This window comes from Octopus bimaculoides, chromosome 14 (genome assembly GCF_046866305.1).
Source record: "Octopus bimaculoides isolate indiv1 chromosome 14, ASM4686630v1, whole genome shotgun sequence".
NCBI classification, from domain to species: domain Eukaryota; kingdom Metazoa; phylum Mollusca; class Cephalopoda; order Octopoda; family Octopodidae; genus Octopus; species Octopus bimaculoides.
The window spans coordinates 17,226,370-17,250,243 of NC_142941.1; the positions used below are offsets into that span (position 1 = coordinate 17,226,370).

At 35.6% G+C, this 23,874-nt stretch overlaps 1 protein-coding gene across 1 annotated transcript in view; it reads left to right on the forward strand.

Annotated features, from left to right (window-relative positions):
- The first annotated feature begins 12,531 nt into the window (after positions 1-12,531).
- Positions 12,532-23,874, forward strand: part of LOC106883373 (uncharacterized) — an 84,671-nt gene continuing 73,328 nt past the window's right edge. Inside the window, exons 1-2 of the mRNA XM_052972701.2 lie at positions 12,532-12,591; positions 13,951-14,041. Coding sequence (XP_052828661.2) covers positions 12,549-12,591; positions 13,951-14,041 — 134 coding nt within the window. The 5' untranslated portion in view covers positions 12,532-12,548. The remainder of the gene's footprint in view (positions 12,592-13,950; positions 14,042-23,874) is intronic.

Genomic DNA, 23,874 nt, shown 5'->3' on the forward strand with positions numbered 1-23,874 from the left:
GACAAACCCCAACCTCCGTTAAGCCTACGAAGTGGTAGGTAGTTGAGCAACATCAAAGAATAGACGGAGATGAGGATGGTGGGAAACTATAGGTTAGGTGATGGCTGGAAAATCTAGAGGTAGTGCATCATTTTAACAGAATATAAAGCAAATTTAATGCAAGGTAATGTCTAAGAGAGACGAAAGACAGAACAAATGATTGCTCTAGCAAAAAGTGACACAACTGTAAGTTGATACAAGTTAGATAGAAAGCTGCTGCACATACGTAACAAACTTCCAAAAACTAATAAATATTCCATTAAACAAAAGCACCAGCAAGATGTTGAGAAGCACCTTTTGCCATTCCATGTCCAGAAAAACCTGTCGGTAAAGAATTTGCGCTGTGGAAAATAATGAATCTTTCATTTCACCAATTTGTACGTGTTATATATTAAATTACTGTTTGGGGCTTTTCCTTTTTTTCTTTCTTTACTTTTTTTTCCGTCATGGGGATTTTTAGTTGTGGAGTTCAAATTTGAGTGTTAGCAAAGGGCTCCCTATCACACGAGCAAATGGGTAACGATTTGAAATCGTAACTTCAGTGAGTAGAGATGTAAGGGAGGCGACTCTGAAGAAACCATCAGGTAAACCAACTGCTTTAAGTTGGTAGTAAGATATTTCGGGGAGCATCTCGAAACAAACGAGAAACAATAATGCAAAGAGTAAAGAAAAGAAACAAAACAAAACCAATATTAGTAATTAACTAAATTTTCATTTACTTCGTAAACAGAGAAGATATAGAAGACCTTACTGAACTCCAGTCTGATCTATATGCTGTAAGCCAATTGGCGGACAAATACAACATGCGGTAAAAAATTTGAACTCATGCATTTTGGAAAAAAGGAAGCGCTCAAACAAACTTATTCTCTTCCTTCAGGGGAACTACTCACAGCATCCAATAATATGGGGGTACCAACTAAACATTTCACTTTTAGAATTTTAGAAGGCCCCCTAGTTCAAGCGAATTTTTTTAGGATCCTTGTTCTCTCAGCCACACAAAGTTTGCAACGTCTGCTTCTATTGACGTATGATTCAGGCTATCCCGAGAGCTTCCATTTAATCCTGTATGGTGTTTTATCTTCTTTTAAACACCATATGTAGTAGGCCAAAGAAGTAACGTTGATCCTCTCTGGCATCCTAAGAGAGGACATGTGGTTATTTAGTTGCTATTTAAAGGGAGCCATCCCATGCTCCAACATATTTCCATGTTATGTCCATAAGTTATTGGTACTATTGTTGTTGATGATGATGCCGCTGGTCTCTCCTATTGTTTATAAATAAATAAATATATATATATATATATATATATATATATATATATATATATATATATATATATATATATATATATATATATATGTTTCAAAATATATGCGTTTTGCTCCATTTATTATTATTATTCATATCTTCTCAAAATGTATCACTTTAACTTGGTATCTCTACCTGTAAAACGGCTGTGATATCTTGTTTTTTAGTGTAATTTTGCTACCTCTGGTAACTATTAACATATTTACATTATCAAAGGTTTTTTTAAAAAACTGAGATAATATTAATATATACATAAAGTAATATATATATATATATATATATATATATATATATATATATATATATATATATATATAAAATTCAGTCTGGAATCAGCTGAAGTTGAGTGGTCCTTGCTGATGAGGCAACAGAAATTCCTGAAACTAACTATTAAAGCCTAATATTTATTCTATAAGTCACGTTTTGCTGAACTTCTAAGTCACAGGGACATAAACAAACCAATGCTGGTTGCGAAGCTGTAGTGGAAGCAATCATACACACACAGAAGAACAAGGGAAAGAGAGAGAGAGAGTAGGAAACAGCAAAAGTGTAAAAGGGAGCAGGAGAGAGATGGTGAAGTGCCAGGGTATACACACAGGTAACAAGGATCAGAGCATAGACGTGATGGTAGAGTAATGAAAAGAGAAGTATAAAGGTTGTAATCATCATCATCATCATCATCATCGTTTAACGTCCGCTTTCCATGCTAGCATGGGTTGGACGATTTGACTGAGGACTGGTGAAACCGGATGGCAACACCAGGCTCCAGTCTGATTTGGCAGAGTTTCTACAGCTGGATGCCCTTCCTAACGCCAACCACTCAGAGAGTGTAGTGGGTGCTTTTACGTGTCACCCGCACGAAAACGGCCACGCTCGAAATGGTGTCTTTTATGTGCCACCCGCACAAGCCAGTCCAGGGGCACTGGCAACGATCTCGCTCGAAAATCCTACAGGAGCCAGTCAGGCGGTACTGGCAACGGCCACGCTCAAAATGGTGCATCTCATGTGCCACCCGCACAAGAACCAGTCCAGGGGCACTGGCAACGATCTTACTTGGCTTGCCGGGTCTTCTCACGCACAGCCCATTTCCAAAGGTCTCGGTCCGTAGTCATCGCCTCGGTGAGGCCCAATGTACGAAGGTCTTGCCTCACCACCTCAGCCCAGGTCTTCCTGGGCCTACCTCTTCCACGGGTTCCCTCAACTGTTAGGGTGTGGCACTTTTTCACGCAGCTATCCTCCTCCATTCTCACCACATGTCCATACCAGCGCAATCGTCTCTCTTGCACGCCACAACTGATGCTTCTAATGTTCAGCTTTTCTCTCAAGATACTTACACTCTGACGGGTATTCACATTGACATTACACATCCAACGGAGCATACTGGCTTCATTCCTTGCGAGCTTACGTATGTCCTCAGCAGTTACAGCCCATGTTTCACTGCCATGTAGCATGGTTGTTCGTACGCATGCGTCATACAGTCTGCCTTTTACTCTGAGTGAGAGTCCCTTTGTCGCCAGCAGGGGTAAGAGCTCTCTAAACTTTGCCCAGGCTATTCTTATTCTAGCAGCTACACTTTCAGCGCACCCACCCCCACTACTAACTTGGTCGCCCAGATAGCGGAAGCTATCGACTACCTCTAGTTTTTCACCCTGGAATGAGATAGAAGTTGTTTCCTGTTTGTTTGCAGTCTTTATTGCACCTGAACATCTGCCACAAACAAAAACTAACTTGCTAGTTAACCTGCCTTTGATGTTGCTGCACCTCTTATGTGTCCATAGCTTGCACCAGGTACATCTTATAGAGTTACTACCTACTCCTTTTCTACATACTGAGCAGGGCCATCTACCTGAAGGGGTTTGTGTTTTATCTACATATATATATATGTAGTGGCTTCATGCAGGCATAGTGTGGATTCAATCCTCGAATGCCAAATTTCACTTAACAGTTTAACAGCACTTTTCTGTGAGTGACAGCAGTTACATTTGCCAGTTGCCTTCGCTAAGCAGAACAATGTCTTTGCCACTTGACCCTTCTAACCTCTTCTAGGCCACCAAAAGCTAGAATAGAGATAACTGACATCTAACAAAATTTATTGTTCTCAACAATATGTCTATCCTTCTGGCTGGTTTTGGATAGTTATAAAAACAAGAACTCCGTAAGCCAAAGCTGGTTAGTGAGAACCGAGTCTAGCTGACCAGCTGAACAAAACACTATCTCTAAAGGAAAAGGGACAACTATGGTAACTCACCATCGAAGCAGTTGTTTCATCCCACTACTCTCACTTTCACAAACTCACTTTCTTTTCTCTGTAACATTACCATATCTCTCTATATATACTACTATGAGATTGTGTATACACATACCAGCTGAAATTAACTCTTTTTACCTCACATGCTTTTCTATTTGCTAGTTATACATACCAACCTGTCGTGGTTTGGGATATATACAAAGTAATGGTAAATGTCTCTTTATAACTTCAATCACTGTTCTTCTTCCATCTTGCACATTGGCAACCAACACCTTAACAACAACCATTACACACACACACACACACACACACACACACACACACACACACACACACACAGGGTGTGATGGGTAAATTGTTGTCACTTTATATTTTAAATTTTGCTCATACACATTATCTGTTTTTGATTTGGTCAACTACACAGTATAGTAGGGTCAGTTGGGCATCATCTGTAAGAAAAACAGCACCATGACACAATTCACTCTGCCAGAAGTTTTGAAACAACATGCTGTACTGCTTGGCATTTGTACCGGAAGCTCCAATACAAACATTTCAGACTGTTTGGATGTCAATCTGAGGACAGTGCAGAGGATTGAAAAAGAGTTGGACGAGTCTAATGGTGATTATCAAGGTATGGCAGCTCGGAAAACTCACTCTGATTGTTCTGATAAGAAAAGAACTCCTCAGTTTGTTGGTGAGATCCAGGCCATGATTGATAACAATCCCTCCAATTCAATCAGGTTCATCGCCAGGGACAAGCAAGTAGTCCATTAAGACATTTGGTATTCCTAATACAAGATGAGAAAGGGCCAATTTTTATCCCAAGTCATCAAGAACAAGAGAAAAGACCATGCTACAAAGGTTTTGAACAAACTCAAGCATCCCCTCCAACCAAACATAGTTTGGTTTTTCTCAGACAAGAAAAACTTCTGCCAGGATCAGATGGTGAACACAAAGACACAACTGTTGGCTTGCCATGTCTCTAAAACATGTATCAAGAGTGATAAAAATCAAACATCCAGTCAACATCGTGGTGTTTAGAGTGATCACTAGTGACGGTGATGTTATGCTTCCATTCATCTTCCCAAACAGCCTCAGACTCAACACAGAGGCCTACATCAAGGGCTTGGAGAAGGTAGTGCTGCCCTGGGCCAAGAGGATTGCTGCTAGAAGACTCTATATCGTCACCCCTAATATCTGGCAACCTAACTCCCCAGACTGCAACCCCCTTGATTATTATGTGTGGGGTGCAGTTGAGCGAGAGACCAACAAAACTCCTTGTAACACCAAAGATGAACTGAAGGCAAGGATTATGGCAGCATTCACCAACTTAAACGAGGAGACCAGCCAGAAGACTTGCAGGAGATTCTGAAGTCGTCTGGTAGCTGTGGGTGAAGCCAATGGCAATTTTATTGGATAAATTTACTCTTTACTATTTCAAGATATTTTTATGTAATTTTGGTAAATATATCTGTTAAAATGAGATGTCAGTGTTATTTTCATTTTTGCATAATTTAGATGACAGTATATTCACCGCACACTGTAGATATAGATACACACACACATATCTATATATATATGTATACATGTATATGTACATATGTGTATGTGTGTGTGTATATATATATATATCATCATCATATATATACACACACATATATATATGTACATATATACATATATATATATATGTGCGCACACACATGCACAATATATATATATATTTGTACTGAGAGAAAATAACAGGACAGTTGTGCATTAAAAAATGCTTCAATAAAAATTAAATGCATAGATGACATTTATGTAAAATTAAATAAGGAAATATTTTTCAGCATAACTATTAGCATTGGAAAATATAACAAATGAATAAAAGGGTGTGTACATGAATTGCCTATATGCTTACATGTACCCTTTTATACTTGCATTAGATGTGATTGCAGTGTAAAGGAATAGATATGCTTGTACACAGAGAGATATATAGCAAAGTGACTTTTCAGTTTTCATCTCATTTCTATCATTTTACCAAACACTTTTCCATACTTGCATAGGTTGGATGGAATTTTGTTGGGGTGGATTTTCTTTTACCAGATGCCCTTCCTGTTGCCAATTTTCACTTGTTTCCCAGTGAGGTAATATCTGCCCATGATTAGACATGTTTACATAAAAGATTGGAAAGGAAGGATGCTGCTTCCATGATGGTAACACTCATTTATAAACATCATGTAATGTCAAGGCTGGGGAACAGTAGCACACACACACATACACACTCACACTCACCCACATATGCAGACATATGTGTATATGCTTCCCAATCACATGGTTCTGGGTTCAGTCTCACTGTATGGAATCTTTGGGCAAGTGTCTTCTACTATATAGCCTCAGGCCGACCAAAGCATTGTGAGTGGATTTGGCAGACAAAAACTGAAAGCCCTATATGTATATATATATATATACATATATATATATATATATATATATATATATATATATATATATATATATATATATATATATATATATATATATATTGCGGGTGACACGTAAAAGCACCCACTACACTCTCTGAGTGGTTGGCGTTAGGAAGGGCATCCAGCTGTAGAAACTCTGCCAAATTAGATTGGAGCCTGGTGTTGCCATCCGGTTTCACCAGTCCTCAGTCAAACCGTCCAACCCATGCTAGCATGGAAAGCGGACGTTAAACGATGATGATGATGATGATATATATATATATATATATATATACATACATATGTATATATATTTATGTGTCTTTGTGTCTGTGTTTGTACCCCCAGCCCACCAAAGCTTGATGGTGGTGTGTTTATGTCCCCATAACTTAGTGGTTTGGCAAAAGAGACCGATAAAATAAGTACCAGGCTTACAAAGAATAAGTCCTGGGTTTGATTTCTTCAACTAAAACCCTTTAAAGTGGTGCTCCAGCATGACCACTGTCAAATGACTGAAACATGTAAAAGAATAAAAGAATATATATGTGTGTGTGTGTATGTATGTATCAGGGATGTGCCGCCTAGGTAGGCAAGGTAGGCATTGCCTACCTTGAATAAAATGGATCAATAGCAACATTTTTCTTTTATGGCAAAATATGCACCTAATTCAATAAAACTATGAAGGTTAGTCTGATTATTATGCATAAAATGCAAAATGTTTTATTTTGTGTAGATTAGGTAGGCATAATTCGCCCCTGCTTTTCAATCTCAGTATTTAAGCTACGCATAGCACTGCTGTAGTACACATGCTGCATACATTTCTACAACACCATTTTCTTTATGTGCAGAAATAGATCTGCCTTCAAGCAGTCATGCACCTGTGTTTCACTTATTTTTTATGTGTTTTACTACATAAAGGTAACCAACTGCCTACCCTGAGTATTTACTGATGGCATGTGTGTGTGTGTGTGTGCGTGTGTGTATGTATGTATGTATGTATGTATGTACAATGGTCTTCTTTCAGTTCCATCTAGTAAATCCACTCACAAGGCTCAAGGTTTTGGCCAGCTTGGTGCTATGATAGAAGACACTTGCTCAAGATTCTGTGCGTTGAAACTGAACCTGGAACTATGTAATTGGGAAGCAAACTTCATACCTGCACCTAGTTCCTAAATGATTAATTTTTTAAGTGGGTAAGTATGAACAAAAACGATAGTTATGGAAACATGCTGAAATATTTATCCTCAACAACCACTTAGTTGTATAGATTTGTTTTACTGTAGTATATTGAAGCTTTTCACATATAAACACTAAACGAATGCATATAAAAATTATGACATATAAATATAAATATGTATTAACAGTGCTGCTTTTTTTTATGTGATATTACAAATGCAAATTACATACAACGTATATAAGATGCAGTGTTGTTCAGGAATGGGTTTACCTATTAGTGAAATTAATGGGTTTGTAATGTTTCAGCATTCTATACATTTGATGTTTGCAAATATACATGAGTTTAGAATATTTATTCAGTAAATTTTGACTGGAAAATAGGACTTCATATGATTATTAAATGCAACTTTAGTAAGATATTTTGTAAAATTATAATGGCATGATTGGACATGTGATTTAAAAGATTTTATACATGTGAATAAAGATGCAACAGTTTTTCTATTCAAATTATTAGTGTTTTATTCATTCATTTTTATACATTTTTCCATGCTGCCATGCATTAGATGGAGATGTATTGAAGTATTGTTTCCATAGGTACTTACAATAGCTAACCATGTATGTATGTATGTATGTATGTGTGTGTACATGCGCACACGTGTGTGTATGAATGGTTATGTGTTTGCATGTATGTATGAATGTAAGACACATTCATATGTATGTATACACACACACACATACATACATACATATATATATATATATATATATATATATATATATATATATATATATATATATATATATATATATATATATATATATATATATATATATATATATATATGCGCATATATATATATTATCATTCTCTCTTAGTGCCTTATTACTTAACACACTCACTGTTCGATTTCCAGTCATTTACTTACTTTCTTTTTTCTAAAATCTTCATTACATCTTGCAACCTTTTTGCAGCTCTGATAACGGACAGAGTTACAACTATTGAAAAGTTTGCAAGACACAATTAAAATTTTAGAAAAAATAAATAAGTAAATGAGCAGAAATCAAACTGGTGAATGTGTTAAATAATAAGGCACAAAACGAGAATGATTTTCCCCAGACACAATAAATTATGTTTCAACACACAAATTCACATGAATCTTGCAAACCGAATACTATATATATATATATATATATATACACGACATGCTTCTTTTAGTTTCCATCTACCAAATCTACTCACAAGACTTTGGTCAACCCAAGGCTATAGTAGAAAATACTTGTCCAAGGCGCCACACAGTGGGACTGATCTTGGAACCACATGGTTGGGAAGCAAACTACTTACCATACAGCCACCCATAATATATATATGCATGTGTGTGTGTGTGTGCATATGTGTGTGTGCACGTGTGCATGCACACGTGTGTTTGTACCTCTTTGTCTTGACATCACATGATACTTGTAAATGAATGTTTCTATTATACCAGTGATGTTATTCATTTCCATTTTTTCTTGGGAACATGTCTGGTCACAGGGAAATATGACCAGACATGTTTTCTTTATACACACACACACACATATATATAGTTACCTGTTAGTTGTCCATAAATCAGACAAAAAGCATACTGTAAAAGAGAAATATAGTTATATTTTCTATATTGTTTTTCTATATGGTTATGGCATAGAACTGGTCAACATGTTATTGACTGTTTTTTACTGTTGCACTTGGCTATATTGATGACTCTTTAGAAATGCTAGTCAGAAGCACATAGGCTCTTTCATGAGGGTGGCATACACACACATACACACACACACACACAGACAGACACACACACACACATATATATATATATATATATATATATATATGCATGTAGTTCTGGTTGACTCAAAACAGGAAATGTGGTGAAAAATTATACTATTTTCAGGGAGGGAGATAGGAGTTGTTTCCCATGAATTGATGTCAGCTGTGTGTGTACATCTGTCATTCTATTGTCTGAAAGTGGGGATCACCCACATTGCCAAAATGAATTTCTCTTCAAGAGGGCAACAAGAAAATAGTTCACTTTTTAAGTTCATGAAAGCACTTGGTTTATGTGAAATTGTTTTAAATGATCTGCTTCTCAGCTAAGCATGGCATGCAGTGTGTACTTTTATTCAGATATGATCTGGGCTATTCCAGCAGTTCCCAATTGATTTTGTAAAGCATTCCTTCCTCTTTTAAATATATTTAGTCAGCCCATGACATAACATTGTGCCTCTCCCTAACTTTAAAAGGATTTTTGATTATTAAGCCTGGTTTTAAAGTGGCCCTCTGTTGCCCCAACATACTTCTCTGTGCCCCCCCCCCCCCCGTTGCTCTTGTTGGCCAACACCACCTCTGCTTCATTGGCCATAGCTTCCATGTTGCATTAACCATTCACTGAGCCCTCGCTATGAAATCTACAAGAATACCCTACTTCTGTATGGGGCTTTAGGGTATTCACTAATATTTTAATCTTTACACTAGGCTCACAGCTGAACAGAACCCTTAAGTTATACCAATTGAAAATAATTTCCTATACCTATGGTCCTGTGTAAAATGTTTGTCTACTAATATAAAGAAGACTTTTCCCATGCAGATTTTCATATTGAGTGAGAAAGGTGAGACAAACTAGAAGACTTTATGGCACTACCTTCTGTTGTGGATGTTAGGGCTAAACATATAAGTGATGTGGTCCTTAAACCTGCTAGCTGCCAGATCTCCATTGTCATAGATCACCACATCAAAAATATTTTTATTCAAGGACTGTTTCTAAATCCTCCTACTGGCAGCCTTTGCAACATTTTAAACACTATAGGCAGTAGTTAGAAGGTTGTGTTTATTTACAACAGCCAATATTGCTAAGTGCAATCATTGGCATAAAATTGTTGATAACATTCTGGCCAGTTATATGACATAGCCAAAACTATACTGCTCAATAATTTAGTAAAATATAATTCTTTCTACAATAGGCACAAGGACTAAACTTTGAGAGGAAGGGACAGTCAATTACATTGATCTCAGTGCTCAACTGGTACTTATTTTATCAAGCCCAACAGGGAGAAAGACAAAGTTGACCTTGGCAGAACTTGAACACTGAATATAAGGACAGATGAAATGGCACTAAACATTTTGTCTGGCATGTTAATTCTACCGTCTCACAACCTTAAATAATAAAGGTGCAGGCATGACTGTGTGGTAAAAAGTTTACTTCCTAATCATATGGTCCTGGGTTCACTCCCACTGTGTGGCACCTTAGGCAAGTGTCTTCTACTAAAGTCTTGGGCCATGGATTTGGTAGGCAGAAACTGAAAGAAGCCCATCGTATATACCAATGTGTGTGTGAGCGTGTGTGTATATATGTGTCTTTTTTTTGTTCCCCACCACTTGACAACCGGTGTTGGTGTGTTTACATCCTTGTACATTAGCGTTTCTCCAAAAGAGACCGATAGAATAAGAACCAGGCTTAAAAAGAAAATAAATACTGGGGCCGATTAGTTCGACTGAAATTCTTCAAGGTGGTATAATGACTGAAACAAGTAAAAGATTATATATATATATATATATATATATATATATATATATATATATATATATATATATATATATATATATATATATATATATATATATATATATATATATATATATATATATATATATATATATACACGCACACAAGATGGGGTGCTGAAAAGTTCCCTGTTTTGGATAAAAGAAAATACAGGAGGAAGGAATCAGTTAATTATGATTTTATTCAACATATTCCTTGGTCCTACAGTTTTTCTAAGCCCTGTAAAAGAACTCAGAAGGTTGGGCCTCGAACCAGGCCTTTAAGACACTTACCGAATATATTGTGAAGTGGGACTGAAACCGAAACCACGTGGTTGCAAAGTGAGCTTTCTTAACCACGCACCCATTCCTGCGTGTTGTATTCGGCTTGTGTATGCATTTTGTGGCTTCTCGCCAATGTACAGGCTGATTTTCTACTCTATTGCAGGGTAATCGAGCGTAAAAAGAAGAAATGCGACTTCAATAATGAGAGTAAAATAGGACTATTAAAAGTTTTAATATTTGTATTTTCGTCTTGAGTTTTAATGTTGTATTCTGACTCTCACTATGGTTTTTATTCGAAAAAAATGACTGAGTACACGCACACATGTAAATGTAATAAATACATGTTGTTTGCAGGTGGAAAAGGTATTTAGTGCAACAGTATTTCAAATTTCACAATAAGCCTTCTTTTGAGATATCTTAAACGTTTTCTCAACCTCTTTTGTCAAAATAATAACGAATTGCAAAAAATATACATGCTAACATAAATATATATTTATGTTAGCATTTGTATACATAAACATACTTTTGGTTGCATTTCATTAAAAAAAAAAACCCCAAAACAACAGCATGTCAAATTTTCGGAAAGTGAAACACTACAATACTATTACGATTTTCCTTTGACTGCACATTAGTTTTATTATTTTGCAATTAGAGTCATATAAAATTCAATGTTATTTATATTACTGGTACTTATTTTATCGATTTAGGTAAAAATCAAAGCAAATGCCTCAGAAAGTGCCACTAAAAACTATGCATTACTAGCATGCTATAATTGAAGATTTAATCAGGAAGGCTCACGATGTCTGCTAGCTGTAAAAGCCGTTGTTATTGATTTTGGTTTCGCTTATTGCTGTTATTATTATTATTATTATTATTATTATTATTATTATTTTCCGTAAAACTAAATGATAGATTGTCAAGCTTTTATCAAGATGACTGAGCAAAATTTGTCTCCGAATTAAATTTTGGTGTTTTTTTTTAAAAATAAATATTGTTAGTAGACGAGATTTCGTAACAATTATTATAACACATAAACACACACACACACACACACACACACATACACACGCATGTACATACATACTTACATACATACATACATATACATATATATATATATATATATTATATATATATATATATATACAGACATGGGTACTATACGCATATATATATATATATATATGCGCATGCATGCGTGCGTGTATGTAGTTTTTTTTTTTTTTTGCAATAAATAACTTTTGAAATATTTATATTTGAATCCTATTTGCTTCATTTAAATTCTAATTAAAAAAACAGTTCGATATAATTCTTTATTATTATCTTTTTTCTATGTGTTTCCAAGATGAATTTTTTTATTTTATTTACGAAGACCAAAGACAGTATGCGTGTGCGTGTGTCTGTATAAGAAGTAGGCATGTGTTTTTAGGACCGACAAACGTGAACCTCGCGTGGCCAGAGTTGAACACAGAAAATGGCGGGGATAAGCAATGCTGTGCTTTTGCGAAGCATTCGAGGTAAGCATATCACACAGAACATCCATAAAAATGTCTATCACCTGTCTATATACCTTATGAAAATAGCAATAAACTTCCTTCCTTTCCTCCTGATTCGTTTTGCCTGACTTTCTGTCGTGACACTAGTTTTATTTGATCCTTTTTTTCTTCATAAGATGCCATCGTTATAATAATGTTAATTATTTCGTCGGACATCTCCCTAAATATGTCTAATTTGCGCGAATGAATATTCACTTGCTCTTCATTGCTGTCCTTGCATTGTCTAGGTAGATGATTTTTCCCCATAGTCTTCTACTTCTTATCTTGGATACAAGCTCCCGAAGTGATGCATTCTTAAGATGTATACATCTTCACACATGCAGCCATGTCTCTTATGTGTATAAATATATACACATGTGTGTATATGTATGTGTATAGATGTATGTAGAGTCAGCCGTTTGTGCATGTTTACAGTGATCTTTGAAAAAATATATATATCTGTTGTCGCTGCTTGTTTTTATTTAACAGATTTATTTATATTTTTTTATCATTTCTTCTCCATTAGTGACCACCTCTACTGTTTTTACCTTTTTGTTTTAGTTGCTAGCTGTTCTGATTGTCTCCTCGTAAGATGGAGAAGTAAAAATGAAAAAAAAAAAAGAAGTCAACACTTTATATTTTTGTTGTTGCAGAATTGGCAAATTTAAAACCACTTGTAATGGATTTCTTGTAATATACACCAAATATAATCATAGGTTCGCCTTTTCAGAGCATTAATGATAATAATAGCGATTGTTTTGTCTGTTCTCCGCCTGTCTTTGTGTGCCTGTGTACATTTCATGATTTGTAACAGATTACTATATTTTACTATTCCACCCCACCTCTTGCTGAATGCAAATTTTGAAAATAAAAGAAACAATAACCTAATGGTGAAGTAACTCTAATTTATAAATGTTTCTTCCACTTTGTATTATTAGTTTTATTTTTACTTCTCTCTAAGCTATTTCCCCCTACACCTTGCCCCTTTCTGACCACTTGGTTTTTGTAAAAGACAGTTTTACTTCTTTTAGGATTTATACTTCTATCAATTCTCACAAAATACCAAATGTTTTAAATTTCTCTTTGTATTTTCCCATGCTCTTTGCTGTTTTTGCTTCTTCCTCGCCATAGCAGCTAAATACCCTCCTCAAAACCATACCTTAAAAAAATTGTTGGTCTTGAACTTAAAAGACACGATTATCACAGTTTTTTGGTTACAGGTCTGTTTAATCAGGACTTATCAAAATATGCAAAATAAGAAGAAAAAAAATCATTATTATCCAGAGTTTATTATCTTTGAAAATGAATATAAATAACACCATCGATCTGTTTTGGTTCCAGAAATACTCAAAGGAGCAGATCTCTCCTCTCTGTCGGCTAAAAAAGTTCGACGGAAACTTGAGGAAAAATTTGGAGCAGACTTAACAGATCGGTACGTAAAAGGCTTTTTAAATATATTTTTACCGAGGTTTTTCCCTTTTCCTTTTGGTTTCATGACGTGTGTGTGTGTGTGTGTGTTTTAAGTTCGATTTAGCCGTCGATCCATGCTACTTGTTTGATCGAATCCAGTAAAAAAAATCACAGGAAAAACTTTAATAAATGACTGATTTAATGGTTTTTTTTTTAATGATTTCATTGTTTTAAGATATTGAATAAAACGATGTTTTCGACATACGTGTAACACCCAATTTCTATAAATTGTGCTGTCATTTGGTGATAGGAGTAATTTATTATCACTTAATAAGCAACTTAAAGTAAAAAAAAAAAAAAAATTTCAATCATTTACACTATTTAAAAGAAATGTAATATTTTTCTTCTGTGATTCTATCTATTTCCGTTTGCCACCCAGCTCCCTCCCAAAGGATTAAAAAATTAACAAGATGTCTCATCTCCAGCAAAATTTGTAATTGCTAAAAAAAAAAAAAAAGAAACTACAACTCGTAGGTGATGATGCTTCATGTGTGATGAGTTCAATTTAGCTCTCTATCCACTTTTCCTGTCTTGGTCATCTCCACCAATATTTTTTTTTTTTTTTGCTGTTGGTACTTTCATAGGAGGTTTTTAGTTCAATTGATTTAGTAATATATATATATATATATATATATATCTATATATATATATATATATATATATATATATATATATATATATATATATATATATCCCTGTGAGATAAAGCTACACAGAACAGGATTTAAATATCGGTCGTGTGAACAACAGCGGGATTGAAGTGTCGAACTGTTTTACTATAAGTGATTCTACAGCTTACAGTAATAATGGTTTCTTACATTAGCTGGAGCCAGATGTTTATAGTAAAGGAGTGTATATGCAGTTTGATTGAATGGACCCTAGGGTTTTTTTTTTTGTTGTTGCTCGAACTCGTGTTATCAATATAGGAAGGGTGATGACCAAAAGTTGAACTCGACCCCGAAGACGATGGTCTGAACTGAGAAGGGCTAGTCTAAGTAAATCTTTTTAAAGCGTTTAATCTGGCATTTCTACCTATTCTGCCAACAGAAACGCTGAGGTAACTTGTTTTGACTTGATGTCAGACATTCCATTTGCGACCATCCACTCTTTTCTTTCTTCCTGTACAGGGAACCCGGGATCATATCCAACAGATCGGGTCCTTTTCTCGGCTCGTATTATTTGAGGCAGATTTGACTGCTATTTCTAGTTGGTTCGTTTGTATCACCATACAGTAAACTCGTTCTCTAACGCTTCAGATAATTGTGGGATCGTGTTTGCGTAGCCAAAAACCTTTCGTAAAATGCAAAGAAATTATATATATACTTGTGTATCAAACAAAGTTAATATGCAAGTTAACATTTAATAGCTTTATTTAGTTAAACTTACGAAGTACTATTTCAAAGCTAAGTCGATCCAATATCATAATATATCTTTTAACATGTTTCATGCGTTCTAATAGTTTTATCTCGACAAAATTACATATTCTATTTATATCGTGGTTTTGTCTTCTCTGGACCAAATAATTTGTTATGGTTTATCGGAGTGGTCTGAATTGTTTTCTTGTAATTCGTTTGCATTATTTGTTGAATTTACACCTTTTTGTGTTTTTTCTCTTGCTTCTTGTACACTCGATCGTTTTCCTTTTTTTTTTTTCGTTTTACTCGGTCTTCTTTTCTCCGTTCTCTCTTTCTGTTTTATATGTATGTCTGTGTTTATACTTGCTTGTTACAATGTCAATCATTTCAAGAGTGTTTAATGCTTATTTTACTCTTGCTCCAACTCAAAACGTATATATGTGTATATATATATATGTGTGTGAGTGTGTGCAATATACCTGTTACATTTTATTTCTATTCGCCATTATCAGAGTGAGAGAGAGAGAGAGAAAGAAAAAGGATTGTTTTACTCAAGTCTGCCTCTCTGTTCTTCCTTATCTCCCCAGCAACCGCCACCACCACCATTCTAAAAAGATGGTATCAAACGACTTCCTTCCTGCTTTCCTTTTTTCTCGACGTGAGTTCCGTTAAAGGAACGCTTTTGTCTTGCACAAGATTTTTGCTTTCTGCAAGAATTTATTATTCTTAATTGTTTTTTTTCTTTTGCATTTTCAGAAAGGAGGTTGACATATGGAATTATGTCAATTCCCTAGTTAGATATTTATTTCTGGTGGGCGGGGCATTTCACGGACGCTAGATACTGTGGTATTTTTTTTTTTGTTTTATCGTGTAACTTTTTTATATTCATTAAACAAGCTGTTATCAGCATTATTGTAACGAGATGCAAAGCGCTAAATTATCGGGAGGGACCCGGTCACTTGTCAAGCTAGTTCTCCATTTGCTAATGCCATAATGGAAAGACATGAAAGTTACAACTCAACTTTGTCAATCCTACTCTCCGTTCGCTATAAATTTCTAGCTTCGTAGTCGAAATCGGCTTTGCACGGGGAAAGGCATGGAACTCACTAGCTCTTTTGTCGACCCCCCCCCCCCCTCCCACTATCCGTCCGCTATGAATTCCTCGCCGGTATCGGCTTTGCCTTTTTCTCATCATCAGTCCAAGGGCGATATGTGCTTTGTTTAGTCGGTCCGTTCAGTATTAAGAATGATGGATGACAATCGGTAGTGTGTCGCAAAAAATGCCTCGCAGTATTTAACTGCATTCCTTTATGTTCTGAGTTCGAATCGGTTGGCGTCGACTTTGCTTTTCATTTTTTAAATTTTTTATCGGGGTTCCTTAAAGTAATTAGCAATTTCAAATGCTATTGGGACGATCTAATGGACTTATGCTTCTACCCCGAAATGTGTTGGTTCTGTACCTGTGCTAGAAATGCCTTATTACTGCTGATGTGGTAATTTCAGGGTAACGTTTTACCAACTCACTTTACCAATTTTAGTACATAAATACTGATGTGAACGAGGGAGCCTACACGTTGTTGTTTAATCTACTGGAAATAACAGTCCGATATCCCCGAATACTTTTGATTAGGTAGATCACTGCTTTATGTTTCAATGATTTTAATGCTTTCTTTACTCGTCAACAAAATAAACTCCGAAAGATAATGCTTTGTTTGTTTCGGCATAAAGGATAAACTATTTGTATCGGAGAGAATTGAAAGCGAAGTTTCTCTTTTCGGCGAACATCAAATAGGCTTCATACCACCTGCTCCATGTCCATCACGCTAGTTTGTTGGGAACAAATGTCTTGCAATAATTAGCCTGTTTCAAATCCCGTTAGAGTTGGATTTGCTTTTCATTTATTCTATCCTGATCAATAAAAGCACCTTCGAATTTATGTCGCGTGCCAATTTTTTTTTTATTCGTTATTATGGCAGAAACAATTAGCTTGTCAGATTACATGTCATACGTTATTTTTTTTTTTTTTACCTCTTAGATTCGAGTTCAAATTCCATTCAAGTCGGTAAAATAAATACTAGGTATGTGGCTCAACTCGCTTCAGTCGATTTCTCTCAGAGTAAGTGGCCTTATGTAAAATGTAATTTACACAAGCGCCCCAAACGATTTCTTTTTGCGTAGACGTTGGACCTGCTATAAATAATAGGTAAATCCTATTTAGTCGAGTCACACAATACCGTCTTATAAAAACGAAGCATACATTTGATAATGTGGTCCGCGATAAGCTGTCCGAATAATAGACGAGGTAGCCACGGCCGGACTGTTTCTGATCGCACAGGTTTGCTCAATCAGGACAAACTGGAGCTTAAAATTCTTTCTATTTTATTCTCTTTCCCTCACATACACACGTGCGTGTGTATGTGTATAAGCGAAAGCGAATCGAACTCAGCAGCACGTGTTCAGGGAGTTAAAAGTATTTAACAGGTTGACTGTGTATGTGTGACGAGGCACCCCTCCGCTCATATCGACCCAGTACCCGTTTCAACAATCCCTTCTGCATACACCACAATCCAACACGTTTTTGCTGGCATCATAACTCACCCTGATTTTTGTAGGGCTAGGGACATCAGCTATAAAAAATCTATAATACTCTGTATGTGTGTATACATACGTACATTATATATATATATATATATATATATGAATAATTTTGCTTACGTGTGTATTTTATCGTATTGTTCTTTTAATATTTAGAAGTTTTGTGTGTGTGTGTGTGTGTTTGTTTCTGGGCTTAAAATTGTCTAAATGTAAACTTGAATATGGTCGCTTTAATGTACAGCGACGGTGGGAAGAGAGCAAACGAGGAAGAATTTATGATGATTCGATTGCATTTCCTTTTTGCTCTGCTCGGTTCTTTGTCTCGTTGCATTTTTCAATTCCAATCCAGTCCAATCCTCCCAGAAATCTTAGCAGCAAATATCCCCAACACTTCTTTCCTTTTAAGGAAGAAAAAAAGTATCGAGCGACGAGGATTATTTTTTTTGTTTGTTTGTTTTTCCTCACACACTTGCTGTCATCAAACATCTGATCGAAGGCATTCTAGCCTTGATCAGTTTCTTTTTCTTTCTTCCTTTTTTCTTTTTTTTTTAGATGTTATTTCTAGGACTACATTATCCAGTGAGTCCTTTTATGTTAAGACGTAGGATGTAGTTTGAAATAGATTTAACTGCTATTTCTAGCGAGTAACCACATTTTTTTTTTTGCCTCGTTGCTTTGTTATTGTTTAGCCCAAGATCTGCCAAACCTCTGGTAAAGGCGTTGCAACCGTGACCATCTTCTCTTTTTTGGATATCGAAGAATAACATTGTTCAATGAGTCTTGCCCTTTTGTTTTAAACGATAGAAACTAATTTGAAGGAGATTTAGCTGCTATTTTTATTTTGCCGTTTGGGCTACTGCATATAATCTCTTGGTTCGTTATCATTGTGTTGCTATTCGTAATGTGGTTGTCAATTTAAGTACTCCACCTTTTTTCCCCTTTGAGCGGCTTAGGTTTCAAATTTTTTTTATTTTTGTGCTATCCTTGCATTACTTTTTCCAAAAATATCATAAGAAATAAAATATGCATTATGTGCACTTCACATCTGCAGTGAAGCTAGTCTATGATATTTCAATTTTTTTTTTTTTACATTTTCACGAATATGTTTTCCTCCCCATTCGTCATTATGCTGTCTGTTTCATTTTGCTGTTGTCACTTATTACACCGTATAATTTTTAGTTCTTTTCAACGCATCGCTCCCTGTTAAGAATCCCCTCCCTTTCTTTTATTTCATTATCTCCTATTGTGTTTTATAGCAAATGGTTTAAGAAAATCGGTTGCTTGCTACTTGTACATATTTCACTTAGATCTCTACTGATTGTGTGTGTAGACGAATATATAGAACTTGCTTTCTCTCTCTTTTTTTATTTTGTAAGAATGAATTGATATTACTCTAATTTCTCGCGATCTCTCAAGTTCTATCTACTTTCTTTGTACAGTGTTGGATTTTGTTTATATATATTTGTAAAAATTATTTTGTCCTGATTATTTTATCATTGGTGCTGAAATGACTTTATATTAATTCTTACTCATTCAAATGGTTGTCTTAAATACGAGCAAACATTGAACTTAAATATCAAAGCAATTTGAGTTATTTTAGAGAAGTATGATCATAAATTAAGTGCTAGCAGTTTAATAGATTACAGTTGCTGAAGCATATAACAATTGATGCAGATAGTGAAGTAAACAAGTTGATGTGTGAAAGCCTTGTCATCTCATTCTTTTTTCCTCACTTCAAATCTTCCCTTGTCTAGCTTGGCCTTTCATCTGTCTAACGTCGATTTAAAATAAATTTTGATAAAATTCTGGAATTGTTTCAGTCAACCATACTACTTAAGGAAAACAAAGATCTGCATTATATCCTATAAGAAATAATGCTGGTGATCATGTTATGTAATACTTCTTGAGCAGACCTCTAAGCACTTTGGTTACTGGTCGAATATCTAGTTGTAATCCATGGATCCAGTACTGTAGTCTATTCCTGGATCACCCACCAGCATGCATTAGTTTATTGTGCCAGATGTAGTGTAGCATGTTACATTGCCTCAGTTGTCCTGTCTGTTCTTGTATTCATATGTATAATTGGTGGTCCCCTAGAGGTGAGGCAAAGTGGATTCAGGCTGGATCTGACAATTGCTTCTCTCCAGCATTTCTTTCCGGTAGTGTGTATCCCAATAGCTGCTAACTTTCCTTTTAAACCAAATCCTTGCTATCTGAAAATGGGACAGACATAGTGTGAAAGTCAATTTGGGAAGAAAACGTGTTCCTTGTTTGGAAGTTCAGTCAGATAATCAAATCTTTTATTTCCAACACACAGGTAACCGTTATAAGGTTTGTGTGGTGGACACTGTGTTATGACTAAGTTCCTCACAGAAAGAAGTACATGACAGTTTTTTTAATTTTCAGTGATTCTCAGGTCCTTAATCATCAATCTCCTTGGAAATTATTTTCCTACCTCCAAAGAAAAGTAGAGGCGTTATTTATATGTCATGTTGACAGTTTTTTGTAAGTTTGTTAGTCTCAATTGACCATATACAATTAAATAATGAAATTCACGTGGTGGATTTGAATGTATAACACCTGAATATTCTTATTCACCTGGTCATCATTTTGTCTTAATGAGAAAGTATTGTAACTTACTCCCTAGTGTCACCAAGATCCAACGTCAGTCTTTGCTAGCTTTTCCATTTCAGCTCTTTAAAGTGTCAAGGCTACAAAAATTTTGGTTCTCAATATTGTATTTCCAAAGAGAAGGCAATTTTTTCTCTTCTTAATAGAAAATACAGGAAAAAGAAATACATTTTAACAGTATAATGCATAGAACTGATACTTATTTTCATATCTTTTCTAACTAACTTTCTATAGTTTATAAAATACCCCCAATAAAATGCAGGCGGTTTTCTTCCAACCAACTGTATTCTTTCTTTTTACAAGAGTTTTTCTCATGTGAAAATAAAATCCATTGTTATATGTAATCAATTTCCATGAAAAAACAAATTCATGAGTAAGACCAACTTTGTAATTATCAGTCTTCTATCCTTTCTCCATTTACATCTAGGAAAGTGTTTCAGGATTAGGCAAGGTGTTTCTTCCTTCCCTTTCCTTCCACTGTGTGGCAAAAGAAGGAGCGATGTTTCGCATCTCACAATGCAATTCAGTCCCTAATTCTAAATGCTTCCATCACTGCCTTGAGAATTTTCTCAGAAGTGAATGGAGAAAAATTGTTTGCATATTTCAGTCACTCCCTTCCTTCTGATATTCAGTTTTGCATTTGGGGATTCCTTGTGACTGTTATTTCTATATTTTTCACTTTGTCAGTTTAGAGAGAGAGAGAGAGAGAGAGAGAGAGAGAGAGTTCAGGTTTGTTTTTCTGGGGAGAGAGATTTATTAAATTTTTAAGGAGATAAAAAAAAAAAAGAAAAAAGTCCCCTGCCCCATGTTTTCATGTTTTTTTCTGCATGTAGTGTTTGTTTTGTCTTATGAAATGGCTTCATTGTTCTGGGTTCTCAATTGCTGATGTGTGTGTGTGTGTGTGTGTATATATATATATATATATATATATATATATATAGGGAGGGAATTCATAAAAAAACAAGACGAAGACAAGTGGTGTAGACAAAAAACATATATTAGTTTAACGCTCGGGAAGTGAAAAAGTTTTTAATGTTTTGAGCTTACGCTTTTCCACAGAAAGAAACAAGGAGAGAAAATATATATGATCATGTTGGTGCCACAGAAGAAGCACCTAGTACACTCTGTGGAGTGGTTGGCATTAGGAAGGGCACTGAGCCATAGAAACCATGCCAGAACAAGCAATGGATTCTGGTGCAGCCCCTGGTCTTACCAACTCTAGTCAAACTGTCCAACCCATACCAGCATGGAAAACTGATGTTAAATGATGATGATGTAGGCATGGTCATATGATTAAAAAGTTCCCTTTTCATCCATGTTGCTTTGGTTTTATTCCTTCCTTTGCAGTACTTTAGGCAAGTGTCTTCAATTATAACTTCTGGTTGAGTAAAGAAATTCAATGAGACTGAAATCATGTGGATGCTGATTGTGTATGCATAAATGACTGTGTTGGACAAATAAAACCTTCGAAGATTTGGATGCTATTTCTCGCAGGTCAAGTGAGCAAAATGGAAACTCCCACAATAGGTTGTCTGCTAGTGCTATATCCATTTACAAGTGGAATCACATGATGCATGAGTCTCTTGTATTCTTGCATACCTTGGACATAAGAGTTTATTAATTGAAAGCTTAGAAGTGACTAGCATGTCCAGTAAGTTGGATGTGTTGCCTGTCAGTCGAGATTGCAAATATCCTGTAATGCAGTGTGGAAGCTGTAGTGTAGTCTTCTTTTTTTCACTGTTACCCATCCAGTTTTGGTGTGTTCAGCAGTTGGTAGTTATTGTAGCAGAGGTGTCTAGGAAAATTTGATTGATGTGAAAGCGAATAGAGCATCACATTTGTCATAGAATGTTCGAGCCTGTTAGATGATCTCTAGCTTTTACATCAGTGGTTCTCAATTTTTTTGCGTATGGACCCCTTTGATTCCTATTTTGTTCTACTGGACCCAGCCTCATACCCAATCAGTGTCTAAAAAAATCCTGTTATAGGTAAGAAAGCATGGCAGTGTGGTAAGAAGCTTGCTTCCCAACTACAAGGTTCCGGGTTCAATCCCACTGTGTGATACCTTGGGCAAGTGTCTTCTATAGCCCCAGACCGACCAAAGCCTTGTGAGTATTGGGTAGAGGAAAACTGAAAGAATAGATATTATTTATATGTATATATCTATGTGTGTGTGTCTTTGTGTTTGTCCCACCCACTTGCATCACTGCTTGACAACTGGGGCTGGTGTGTTTACATCCCTGTAATTTAGCAGTTCAGCAAAAGAAACCGATAAAACACCCTGCCTAAAAAAATAAAATGTCTCGGGTTTGATTCATTTGACTAAAATTCTTTAAGGCGGTGCCCCAGCATGGTCGCAGTATAATGACTGAAACAAGTAAAAGATAAAAGATAAAATATTATTAGGAATTGTATTAAAAAATTCTTAGAATATTTTGTGTATTGTAGAAATATAACCAATAAGCAATAAAATATAACCATAAGCAATAAAATCTTATATGGATCCCCCAAGAGCCATGTGGACCCTGATTGAGAACCACTGTAAAATTTTTGAATATTCAATCAAGCTAGCAAATTCCTTATTCTTCCTTATCTTTAACCTTTTTACTTGTTTCAGTTGTTGGACTGCAGCTGTGCTGGGGCAACCCCCTTGAAGGGTTTTGGTGGAAAAAAAATCAACCCCAGTACTTATTTTTCCTTTTTTTTTTAAAGTCTGGTACTCTTTCTATCATTCACTTTTGCCAAACTGCTACGTTACATGGACAGTAAAAAATCCACGTTGGTTGTCAAGCAGTGGGGGGCTGGGGGAACAAACAACTAGTTAGTCAAATATCTAAAAGCACTTGCTCGTATATACAACGGGCTTCTTTCAGTTTTCGTCTACCAAATCTGCTCACAAAACTTTGGTCAGCTCAGGGCTATAGTAGAAGACACTTGCTCTAAGTGCCATGTAGTGGGACTGAACTTGAAACCAAGTGGTTGGTAAACAAATTTCTGACCACATAGCCATGTCTGTACGTTTTAGTTTTCTCTTTCAGTTCTTTTAGGAATGCTAAATACTTATGATTTACTTAAGTCATTTTGATTATTTAAAAGTAACATAATTGACCTTGTATTATTAAATCTCTCCACATACATGCATGTGTGAACAAAAGATTGTGATTTTTGTAAAGAAGCACTGTTGGTGGACATAATATTGTTGTTAGCGGTCTTG